We start from the raw sequence: 12,982 nt of genomic DNA on the forward strand, positions 1-12,982 counted from the left end.
TCCATATGGATGGTGACAAGAAATAAAAAAGGGAAAGAAGACACTGGTAGGAGTCATCTGTAAGTCTGCCTAACAGTAGAGTAAATGAGGAGATTATGATGGCATGTAATAAAGACTTTAATCTTAATTAGATTGGCATTTTCGGACTGGCAGGATGAAGAATTCATACAGTGTGTCAGGACAATTTTCCGCAACAATGCATTGTGGATACAATCAAGGATTAGGTTATTTTGAATCTGATGATGTATGTTGAGAAAGGTTAAATAAGTAATGTCAGAGTAAAAGATCCCCTAGGAAACACAGTGACCTTAACATGGTACAATTTTGCAATCAGTTTTAGAGGGCGGGGCTGGCTGGAATGAACTGGGGAGAGCAGTTTAGCAGCAAAGATGGGAGAGGAACAGTGGGGGACAGACATTTAACATAATTGTCGTGTCTCAACAGCAAATTTATTCCAGGGAGGAAGAAGACCATAAGCCAACCATAGTTAACCAGTCAATGTAGCATCATATTGAAATCAAAAACATATGATCTGGCCGGGATTAGTAGTAAACCAGAGGATTGTGAAAGATCTAAAAATTAACTAAAAGATGACCAAAAAGAAGATAAACATTGAAGGTAAACATTCAAGTAATATAAAAAGAGGCAGACAAGATCTTCTTCAAATATAGCAAAAGGAAGAAAGAAACTAACATGAGTGTATCCAACAGGACTGAGGAAATGGCAGAGGAGTTGAATAAATGCACTGAATCAGTCTTCACATTAGAACACAACAACAGCATTCCATAGTAATCAAGGAGCAAAAGGAGGAGAGGAAATAAATACAATAATTATCACTGGAGAACTGGTACTAGGAAAACTAATGGGGCTAACCTGAGATGCATACTTCCATTAAAGGAAGTAGTCACAGAGATAGTAAATGAACTGGTAGTAATGGTTCAAGTATCCAGAGGATTGGAAAACTTTCAATCTAATGTCTTTATTTAAAAATGGAAGGACACAAATAAAACAGGTTGCTAAACATATGTTATTGGGAAATTGTGAGAGTTTACTATAGCAGAGCATTCAGAAATACGTCATATAATCAAGCAGAATCAGCCTGGCTTCATGAAGGGGAAACCATGCCTGACAAATTCACTCGAATTCTTTGAGGTGGTAATAAGCAGGATAGATAAAGGGAAAGCAGTCAATATTATATATTCAAATTTCATTTTCCTAAGGTATCATTAAGCAACTTAATAAGAACCCATGGTGTTGAAAGTAGTGTAATAGGATCGGTAGAGGATTGGCTAACCAATAGAAGATAGAGTGTTGGGAAAAGGGGGAATTTTGAGGATACCAACTAGTGGTGTGCTACAGCGGTTGGTGCTGAGACTACGAAAGAAATGAAGGAACAAGAGTGGAACACTCAGCTCTTCACCCTGCTCTACCATTCAATAAGATCATGGCTCATCTAATTTTAACCTCGACTCTCCATGCCTGCATGTCCCTGATAATGTTCCATCCCCTTGATCATAAAGAATCTATTTGTGCCATAAAAATATATTTACAGTACATAATAATGACTTGATTAAGGAAAGTGAATATACTTGCATTTAGTCAAGTTTGCAGACGACACTAAAATAGTTGGGAGCGCAAGTGCTGAGGATGACACAGAGTCTGCACAGGAATAGAGACATTTTAAGTAAGTGGGCAAACACATGCAGATGGAATATAATGTGGGAAACTGTGAGGGTTTGCACTTTGGCCAAGAATGGAAAAGCTGAAAATCATTTACTAGGAAAGATTATAGAAAGCTACAGCACAGAGAGGTCTAGTAACCCTTGCAGATGAATCACAAAACGCTCGCATCCAAATTTACTGGGTATTGTGGACGTCAAATAGAATGTTCGCCTTCATTCTAAAGAAAATGGAGTATAAAAATAGAGAAAACAAAACAGTACAACATTCAGACTACAGCTTGAAAATGGTAATTAGTTTTAGATCGCTTATCTTTGGAAAGATATTTGGAGGCAGTCTGGAGAAAATTCAATGGGCTGATCCTAGAGGAAAGGTTAAGTAGGTTCGGTGTGTACTCATTGGAATTTACTGTTTAACCCACCTGTGAAACTTCCAAGGATCAGGTTTTTTTTAGCTGCTGTAGGTTTACAATGTTAGTGAACTGTAGCAATTGTTTGTCTAACTGAATATCTTGTTACACTACTTGAGAAGACTAGATGAGGGAATGGTGTAGTCTGACACAGAGCGACAGGCACACTACATTAGGTACAACATCCAGACTCTTTCTAAAGGACATTAGGGAAGCACTTTGGTTTTTATAACAGTCAGACAAGATTTATAGTTTTATTTTCATATGTTATATATTGCCAGATTTGTAGAATTATTTCGTAGCTTGTTGCAAAAATCCAATGCTATCCACTACATTACAGAATACCACTGCAGACGTGTAGGTGCTCTGCTTTCATCTTGGAAAGCTGAAGGTCACACAGATGAAATGGTTAGCATCAAAATACCACATAAATGGTGACCTAAGGAAACTCATGGAGAAGCCACCTAAGGGATAAATCCAGGGGCTGGGGAAGCTTTAAAAGAAGTGCAAGTATGGAAGCTATAGGGTGGTGCCTTTTACCCAAGGGAGTAGATCTGGAAATGAAGTCACATTTCTGGGTCATGTCCCTTCATAATGCTAAGGATAAGCAATCGATTTATGTCTTCATCTTTAATTGGCAATGGTTATGGTTCCAAGTTGTAAATCTTAAGACATACAATATAATCTTTTATACTTGGAACTTACCTTATCAAATTGTTTTTCAAACTGTAAGACATCATCTGAATTCACATATAATCTTTCTTTCTCAATTGCTTTTGTCATGTTGAGTCCAAACCATAATTTGTTCATGATGATCTGGAAGCCAAGAAGAGAGAAGTCCACTTCAACTCAGCAAACACACTGTACACAGAGGAAGAGACAAAGGGCAGCAACACTAACAGAAAACATGAGGTGGAACACTATCATCTCTACTGCAATCAACCTTCTTGATGCTGAGGGTAGATATTTCCAATGCAGCTGAAGTGGTTTCCTTTTTCTCCAGCTGGAGGTCAATGACAAGGGATCATCCATTTCAACCAACACTGACAAGAGAGAGGGCTAGTAAGGTAGGTTCTGAAGAAGTGTCAAAGAATTTGAAGTGTTTACCGTGTTTCTCTCTCCATGGAGGCTGCCAGATCTGTTGGTTGCTTATTAAAGGAGCGAGGTTAATACACATTAAGCTTTGCTGCAGGAGTATTTGAAATTGAGATTTTTTTTCACCTTTTCTGGGCAGACCCATATGTTTTGACAGAAGAAGACAAAAAAGTAAATTAAGAGAATATGGGAGCGGGTCGTTGATGCTGCATTTCATATAATCAACTACAGAAGGGCTTCGTTGGTATTGTAAAACATTTTGGGAGTAGCGAAAAGCAAGTTCTTGCTTTGATGTTGGAATTACAGCCATTCAGATAGCAGATACTGTGCTGCTGTATGCACTGACACAAAAAGGTTATCATTCGAGTTTTAATTGGTGGTTGACAAACAGATCCTGAAGACAGGATGGTGAGGCAAAGATTAAGCTCTTCACATCTTTTTTGCACTGTGAAGACATAATCACAGTCTTTCTAAATTACTGCCCACTCAGTCAACAACAATGACTTGCAATTGTTAATGGAATTTGTTATTTTTTGCTGTTGAAAAGAAATATTTATTATTGTGTTGTTGTCATCAGGACAAACACAAAAAATGCCAAATTTCAAGCTAACACAAAAACTTGTACAACAGGCGTTAATGGACACTGATTATTTGGTAAGTTTCCTCTGAGCAATTAAAGTATTGCCATTGAGAAAGCAGCAAGGAACTGGGGGCTCCCTAGCTCCTTGTGAAAGTTCTCTGGTTCTGGATGCAGCCTATAGTTTTCTGTTGCTTTCTCAATGACAATCAGGTGGTGCATGGGAGACATGGAAGGTGCCTTGGAAGCCGGTGGGATGATGGAGGAGAAATGAAAGGACATGAAAGATATGAGAATACATGGGGTGGGGGGAGGGGTCAATGAGGAACACTGATGGTGTGAAATGGCAGAGCTATGGGCCCAACTACAAGGAATTGAATTGGAATGAAGACCCGGTAAATAGAGGCAACCTTCTAAGGTGCTACCCTCCCTGTGTGCCTACCTCCATTGCCACACTGGGTCAGCCCCAACACCCGGAGACTGAAATACCAGATGAGTGAATTGACTTATAAAATCCAGGACCACAATGTCAGGGAATAGCCTGATTTGCATGTTCCTGACTGAAGGGAAATATCTGACCACAGTTTTCATATGTGCAGAGTGAAAGGTAGTATTTCAGGGCTTGGTGGAACCAATGGTCTAGATTTACAATTGCGATGCCTCTGTAAAGGCCCAAAGTGTAAAATAGAAACAGAGAAAATAGAAGCAGGAATAGGCCTTTTGGTCCTTCTATCATTCAATAAAGATCATGGTTGATCATCCAACTGTGTACCTGTTTCCACCTTCTCTTGATGCTTTTTCGTTCCGTTAACCCTAAAGGTTGGATCTAACTCTTTCTTGAAAACATTCATTGTTTGGCCTCAACCATTTACTATAGCAGAGAATTCCACAAGATTAGAGTGGTGCTGGAAAAGCACAGCAGCATCTGCTCCTCGGATGCTATCTGACCTGCTGTGCTTTTCCAGCACCACTCTAACCTTGGCTCTGATCTCCAGCATCTGCAGTCCTCACTTTCGCCTAGAGAATCCCACAAGCTCGCTTCTCTCTGGATGAAGAAATTTCTCTTCACTTCAGTCCTAAATAGCCTCTTCTGTATTCTTAAACCATGACCCCTGATTCTGGAATCCCGATCATCAGGAAAATCTTTCCTTCATTTATCTAACTAGTACTCTTAGAATTTTATAGGTTTCTATTAGACTGCCCCCCATTCTTCCAAAGTCCAGTGAGTATGGACATAACTGATCCAGTCTCTCTTCATGTATCAGCCCCACCATCCCAGGAATCAGTCTGGTAAACCTTTGTTGCACTTCTTCCTGAGCCAGAACATCCTTCCTCAGATAATGACACCAGAACAGCACACAATACTCCAGACTCTTGGTCTCACCAAGGCCCTGCAAAACTGCAGCAAAATATCCCTGCTCCCATACTTGAATCCTCTTGCTCAGAATACCAACACATCATTTGCCTTCTTCACCACCTGCCAAACCTGTATGTTTACTTTCAGTGACTAGTGTACAAGGACACTCAGGTCTTGTTGCACCTCCCCTTTTCCCAAACTGTCACCTTTCAGATAATAACCTGCCTTCCTGTGTATATTACCAAAATGGATAATCTCACATTTATCCACATTATACTTCATCCCTGATGTAATTGCCCACTCACTCAACTTGCTCAAATCGCATGGAAGCATCCCTGCATCCTCCAAAGAAAAAGATATAAATCAACAAATGATCGCACGATGCCAGACATGTTTTTAAAACATGGATTTTCAAATGTTGATTTTGTTCCATCACTGACGTTCTTAACAAGGTTGAATATACATTTATTATTATATTATATAGTTCACAGAGATCTCCTAAAGTAAGCTCACATATTATTCAGTATTTTGCCATATAGGTAAAGACAGCATCAATTTTACCAGGTGTTGGCCATTCAGCCCATCCAACCTGCTCTCTGTTCATATGCCCGTAGTGTTAGGTAAGGGGTAGATGTAGATGTAGATGTAGGGGTATGGGTGGGTTACGCTTCGGCGGGGCGGTGTGGACTTATTGGGCCGAAGGGCCTGTTTCCACACTGTAAGTAATCTAATCTAATCTAATCTAAACACTCCCGATGATCTTCACAATACCATTTCCCTGCACAATCTTCATGTCCCTTAATGTCACCAGTGTCCAGAAACCTATCAATATCTGTCTTGAAACTGCTCAGTGATTGAGCTTCCACAACCCTCTGTGGTGGAGAATTCCAAAGAGTCACCATCCTCTGAGAGAAGACATTCTTCCTCAGCTCCATCTTAAATGGCCGACCCATGATGCTGACACTGTATCCCTTGGTTCATTATAGAATCCCTACAGTGTGGAAACAGACCCTTCGGCCCAACAAGTCCACACTGAACGTCCGAAGAGTAACCCACCCAGACCCATTCCCCAACGTTTACCCCTGACTAATGCTCCAAACCTACACATCCTTGAACACTATGAACAATTTAGCATGGCCAATCCACCTAACCTACACATCTTTGGACGGTGGGAGGAAACCTATGCAGACACAGGGAGAATGTGCAAACTCCCCACAGACAGTCGCCCAATACTGGACTTGAACCCAGGTCCCTGGCACTGTGAGGCAGCAGTGCTAACCACTGAGCCACTGTGTCATCGTTCTAGAGGAAACATCCTATCTTTGTCTACTCTGTCATTTCTGTAAAAGTTCTATATGGTTCAATGAGATCACCTCTTACTCTTCAAAACTGTAGGGCATACAGACCTCATAAAATCTTAACTTTTGAACTCAAATCTCTTTGAAATCAATGTCAAAGGACTATTTGCCTTTCTACTTGCTTGCTGTATGTGTATGCTGGCTTTTAGTGATTCTTGGACAAGCACACCCAGATACCCTTGGATACCCATACTTCCCAAACACTCACTTGTGGTGTCAGGTGTGTAACTTATATATATTTAATATCACTTATCTGAGCTTACATTTTTGAAGTTTGACCTAGTGGTGTGTGTTTTCAGTGTTTGCAAACAGTAAGTGACAGAAAATATTTCAGGAGGAATAATGGGTTTTTGTTTACACTGCAAGAATGTTTCCAGTCAACAACCTTGGGATATATCCAAGGTTATGACAGGAAGTAAGGGGAGAGATTGCTGGGCCTTTGGCGATGATTTTTGCATCCTCACTGTCCACTGGAGTAATTCCAGATGATTGGAGGGTGGCAATTGTTACTCCCTTGTTCAAGAAAGGGAATAGGGGTAATTCTGGGAATTACAGACCAGTCAGTCTTATGTCTGTGGCGGGCAAATTATTGGAGAGGCTTCTAAGAGTCAGGATTTATGATTACTCGGAAAACCATAGTTTGATTAGAGATAGTCAGCGTGGCTTTGTGAGGGGCAGGTCATGCCTCACAAGCCTTTATTGAATTTTTTGAGGATGTGACAAAACACATTAATGAAGGTAGAGCAGTGGATCTGGTGTACATGGATTTTAGCAAGGTGTTTAATAAGGTTCCCCATGGTAGGCTCATTCAGAAAGTAAGAAGGCATGGGATACAGGGAAACCTGTCTGTCTAGATACAGAATGGCTGGGCCACAGAAGGCAGAGGGTGGTTGTAGATGGAAAGTATTCAGCCCAGAGCTCGGTGACCAGTGATATTCTGCAGGGACCTGTTCTGGGACCTCTGCTGTTTGTGATTTTTTATAAATGACTTGGATGAGGAAATGGAAGGGTGGGTTAGTAAGTTTGACAATGACACAAAGATCGGCAGACTGGTGGATAGCGTGGTGGACTGTTGTAGGTTGTAACAGGACATTGACAGGATGCAGAGCTGGGCGGATAAGTGACTGATGGAGTTCAACCTGGAAAAGTGTGAAGTGATTCACTTTGGAAGGTCGAATGTGAGTGCAGATTACAGGGTTAAAGGCAGGATTCTTGGCAGTGTGAAGGAACAGAGGGATCTTGGACACGGTGGCACAGTGGTTAGCACTGCTGCCTCGCAGCGCTGGAGACCCGGGTTCATTTCCCGCCTCAGGCGACTGACTGTGTGGAGTTTGCACGTTCTCCCCGTGTCTGCGTGGGTTTCCTCCGGGTGCTCCGGTTTCCTCCCACAGTCCAAAGATGTGCAGGTCAGGTGAATTGGCCATGCTAAATTGCCCATAGTGTTCGGTAAGGGGTACATGTAGATGTAGATCTAGATGTAGATGTAGATGTAGGGGTATGGGTGGGTTACGCTTCGGCGGGGCGGTGTGGACTTGTTGGGCCGGAGGGCCTGTTTCCACACTGTAAGTAATCTAATCTAATCATAGATCTCTCAAATTTGCCACCCAAGTTGAGAGGGTTGTTAAGAAGGTGTATGGTGTGTTGGTTTTCATTAGCAGGGGGATTGAGTTTAAGAGCCGCAGGGTTATGCTGCAGCTCTATAAAGCCCTGGTTAGACTGCACTTGGAATAGTGTTCAGTTCTGATCGCCTCATTATAGGAAAGATGTAGAAGCTTCAAAGAGGATGCAGAGGAGATATACCAGGATGCTGCCTGGACTGGAGGGCATGTCTTATGAAGAAAGGTTGAGGGGATTGGGGCTTTTCTCATTGGAGCAAAGAAGGACAAGAGGTGACTTGTTAGAGGTGTACAAGATGATGAGAGGCATCGATAGAGTGGATAGACAGAGAGTTTTTTCCCAGGGCAGAAATTGTTATCACTAGGGAGCATTATTTTACGGTGACTGTAAGAAGGTTTAGGCAGGATGTCAGAGGTCAGTTCTTTACACAGAGAGTGGTGGGTGCATGGCATGCAATGCCATCAGTGGTAGTAGAGTCAGATACATTTGGGACATTTAAGCAACTCTTGGATAGGCACATGGACGACACTAATATGAAGGGAATGTAGGTTAGTTTGACCTTAGAATAGAATAAAAGGTTGGCACAACATCGAGGACCAAAGGACCTGAACTGTGCTGTACTGTTGTATGTTCTATGAACAAGGTAAACAGTTATGCATGAGGCTGTAGTTGAGATGGTCAGGGATTGATTTCTTTCTGTTTTGATAGGCAGAAGCATCCATTAACTTTTTTTTTCCTTTCAACTTGGGTGGTTCTACAGAAGTTTAGCTAAAGATGGACCTGTAAGAAAGGGAATTTCTTTGAGAAATAGATTATTTGTGCATGAGGCATTGAGTAAAAGTAGTGGATGAGAAGCGTTTGGTTAAAAACCTGAAAGGGTTATTTGAAGCCGAGAACATTTAAGCTTAGTTGTATGAAGGCTCCAGAAAAGCCTGGTGTTTCTCAATACTGCAGCTTGCAACCAAGTAAGTTAAACCCTTCGAGATGATAGAGAAGGGAATTCTCTCTGTTTTGATACTCTAAAGGGGTGGCTTTGGGATTAAGGAGATTATATTTTTACCATGTATTTTAAAATATTTAAATGTGCATTGCTTGTAAATAGTTTGCTTTATTCTATTTTACCTTCATTTATTAATATTACTGAATTTCAATCATTATCCTACTAAATGCTGGGGAATGTCTTCTGGTTCCCTTTGTTCATACGCCTGCTGCAAAAATGAATCTTGCTTAATTCATCACACTATACACTTACCTGTGCAATTGCACTGATAATCATACTTCCACCAGAACTTCCCACCATCATGATAGATTTTTTGTTTTGTGATATTAATATGGTTGGAGCCATGGAAGAAGGTGGCTGCGTTCCTGCAACTGAGAATGACACAATTATACAGCACACCATGTTAAAAAACACTGTGAAGAACACAATACAACATGACCCAATAAAGCTTTTTTTTTGTGCTGACTGTTGCCAAGTGATTTGGCCTGGAGACTGAGACACTCCACTGTATTCTTACACATTACTTAGTGCTCACCGTATCCCCAACCTCATTCAATGCTGAGATGGAGATTCTTAATCAAGAAGAGAATCAAAGTCTATCGGGAAAAGACAGGAAAGTGGAGTTGAGGATTATCAGATGATCAGGATGATTTCATTGAGTGGTGGAACAGAATTGATGGGCTGAGTGTCCTACTTTTGGTTTCCTCCTTTGGGGTGTCTGCATGCTTGCATTTCTGGAATATGTGTGTGTGTGTGTGTGTGTGTGTGTGTGTGTGAGAGAGATCCTCAGAATGAGGATAACCCTTGTTCCTTCCCCAAGATACTATCTAACCAGGAGTCATAGAACATGGAAATAGGCCCTTCAGCCCAAATTAGTCATGCTGGCCACTCAACTAGCTCCAATTGCCTGCATGTGGTCCATATCCCTTTAAACCCTTCTCATCCATGTACCCACCCAAATGTTTTATAAATGTTGCTCTTGTACCTGCCTTAACTACTTTCTCTGGCAGTCCATTCCATATACACACCATTCTCTGTGTGAAGAAGTTGCCCCTCAGGTCCTTCTTAAATCTTTCCCCTCTCACCTTAAACCAATGCCTTCTAGCTTTTAATTCCCTATCCCTTGGAAAAAGATCATCTGCATTCATCCTATCTATGCCCTTCATGATTTTATACACCTCAATAAGGTCACCCCTCATTTTCCTATGGTCCACGGAATAAAGTTCTATCCTGGCCAACCTCTCCCTATAACTCAGGCCTACTAGTCCTTGCAATAGGGAAGCAAAAGTGTGGCACTGGAAAAGCACAGCAGGTCAGGCAGCATCCGAGCAGCAGGAGAGTCAACTCTTCGGGCATAAGCCCATAATCAAGAATGTGGTGGGGAAAGGGGGCTGAAAGATGAACAAGGGGGTGGGGGTGGGGGTGAGGCTGGGGGCAGGGAAGGTAGCTGGGAAGGCAATAGGTAGATGAAGGTGGGGCATAATTATGATATTCCTGATGAAAGGCCTTTGCCCGAAATGTTGAGTTTCCTGCTCCTCGGATGCTGCCTGACCTGCTGTGTTTTTCCAGCACTACTCTAATCTTTACTCTAATCTCTAGCATCTGCGGTACCCACTTTCGCCTAGGTAATTGTGCTAAGTCAGTGGGGAAGGTGGAATGGATACATGGGAAGGAAGATGAACAGGTACAACAGGTCAAGTTATGCCCGAAGCATTGACTCTCCCGCTCCTCGGATGCTGCCTGACTTGCTATGCTTTTCCAGTGCTACACTTTTCGACTCTAGTCCTGGCAACATGCTTGTAAATCTTCTTTGTACTCTTTCCACTTTAACTATGTCTTTTCTATAACAGGGTGACCAAAACTGTACAAATATTCCAAGTGCGGCCTCACCAATCACTTATACAATTGTAACATAATGTCCCAACTCCTATGTCAGTGCCTCAATCAATAAAGGCCTTGTTCACCACCCTGTCTACCTGTGATGCCACTTTCAAAGAATTATGTATTTGTACTCCTAAGTTCCTCTGTTCCACAACACTCCTCAGGACCTTACTATTTACTGTAGAAGTCCTATCTTGGTTTGACTTTCCAAAGTGCAACACCTCACACCTGTCTGTATTGAATTGCATTTGCAAATCTTCAGTCCACTCCCCCATCTGATCAAGATCTCTCTGTAATTTTTGATAATCTTCCTTGCTATCAACGATACCTCCTAATTTTGTATCATCCGCAAACTTACTAATCATGCCTTGCACATTCACATCCAGATCATTAATGTGACTAACAAATAACAAACTTCCCAGCACTGACCCTTAGGGCACGACACTAGTCACAGGCCTCCAGTCTGAGAAACAACCTTCGACCATCACCCTCTGCTCCCTAATCTAATTAGCTAACTCTCCCTGGATCCCATGTGACCTAACCTTTATAACTAGCATGCCATGTGGCTCCTTGCCAAAGGCCTTACTAAAGTCCATACAGACAACATCCATTGCTGTACTCTCAACTATCCTCTTTGAAAACCTCTAAATGATTTGTCAGACATGACTTCTCATGCACAAATCCATGTTGACTATCCCTAATTAGACCTCAACTATCCAAATGTTGGTCGCTCCTGTCCCTCAGTATCCTCCCCAACAATTTGCTTATTGCTGATGTCAGGCTCTCCCATTCTTGGAGAAAGTGAGGACTGTAGATGCTGGAGATCAGAGCTTAAAAATGTGTTGCTGGAAAAGCGCAGCAGGTCAGGCAGCATCCAAGGAGAAGGAGAATCGACGTTTCGGGCATAAACCCTTCTTCAGGAATGAGGAGGGTGTGCCAAGCAGGCTAAGATAAAAGGTAGGGAGGAGGGACTTGGGGGGAGGGGTGTTGGGAATGCGATAGGTGGAAGGAGGTTAAGGTGAGGGTGATAGGCCGAAGAGGGGGTGGGGGCGGAGAGGTCGGGAAGAAGATTGCAGGTCAAGAATGCGGTGCTGAGTCCGAGGGTTGGGACTGAGAAAAGGTGGGAGGAGAGGAAATGAGGAAGCTGGAGAAATCTGCATTCATCCCCTTGTGGTTGGAGGGTTCCTCCTCCGCCCTTGAGCCCCGCCCCTCCAATCGCCACCAGGACAGAACCCCACTAGTCCTCACCTACCACCCCACCAACCTCCAGATACATCGGATCATCCTTCGTCATTTCCGCCACCCCCAAACGGACCCCACCACCAAGGATATATTTCCCTCCCCTCCCCTATCAGCGTTCCGGAAAGACCACTCCCTCCGTGACTCCCTTGTCAGATCCACACCCCCCACCAACTCAACCTCCACTCCCGGCACCTTCCCCTGCAACCGCAAAAAATGCAAAACTTGCGCCCACATCTCCCCCCTCACTTCCCTCTAAGGCCCCAAGGGATCCTTCAATATTCATCAGAAATTCACCTGCACCTCCACACACACCATTTACTGCATCCGCTGCACCCGATATGGCCTCCTCTACATTGGGGAGACAGGCCGCCTACTTGCGGAACGTTTCAGAGAACACCTCTGGGACACCCGCACCAACCAACCCAACCGCCCCGTGGCTGAACACTTCAACTCCCCCTCCCACTCCGCCAAGGACATGTAGGTCCTTGGCCGCCTCCATCGCCAGACCATGGCAACACGACCCCTGGAGGAAGAGTGACTCATCTCCCATTCTTGCCATTGGCATGTCAGAAGAGTTTACGAACTGATCATGCACCCATTTACACATATCATGATATACCTCCCTTTGATCATCAAGTCCTGAAGTGGGACTTGTTCCTGAAGCTTCTGAACCAGAGGTATGTACATTACCCCCTGCACCACATAGCCTGTATATGGAGCTAGGCCATTCAACTAATTTAACCCAGACTGTGAAAGTTTTGGGTTC

General features: G+C 43.0%; 1 protein-coding gene across 1 annotated transcript in view; it reads right to left on the bottom strand.

Moving 5' to 3' along the window:
* The window catches only part of LOC140487785 (glutathione hydrolase 5 proenzyme-like), an 85,019-nt gene that overhangs the window by 5,351 nt on the left and 66,686 nt on the right, over positions 1-12,982 (bottom strand). The window contains exons 10-11 of the mRNA XM_072587040.1: positions 9,346-9,464; positions 2,795-2,905 (exon numbers count right to left, since the gene is read on the bottom strand). Coding sequence (XP_072443141.1) covers positions 2,795-2,905; positions 9,346-9,464 — 230 coding nt within the window. The remainder of the gene's footprint in view (positions 1-2,794; positions 2,906-9,345; positions 9,465-12,982) is intronic.

This window comes from Chiloscyllium punctatum, chromosome 17 (genome assembly GCF_047496795.1).
Source record: "Chiloscyllium punctatum isolate Juve2018m chromosome 17, sChiPun1.3, whole genome shotgun sequence".
Taxonomy (NCBI): Eukaryota; Metazoa; Chordata; class Chondrichthyes; order Orectolobiformes; family Hemiscylliidae; genus Chiloscyllium; species Chiloscyllium punctatum.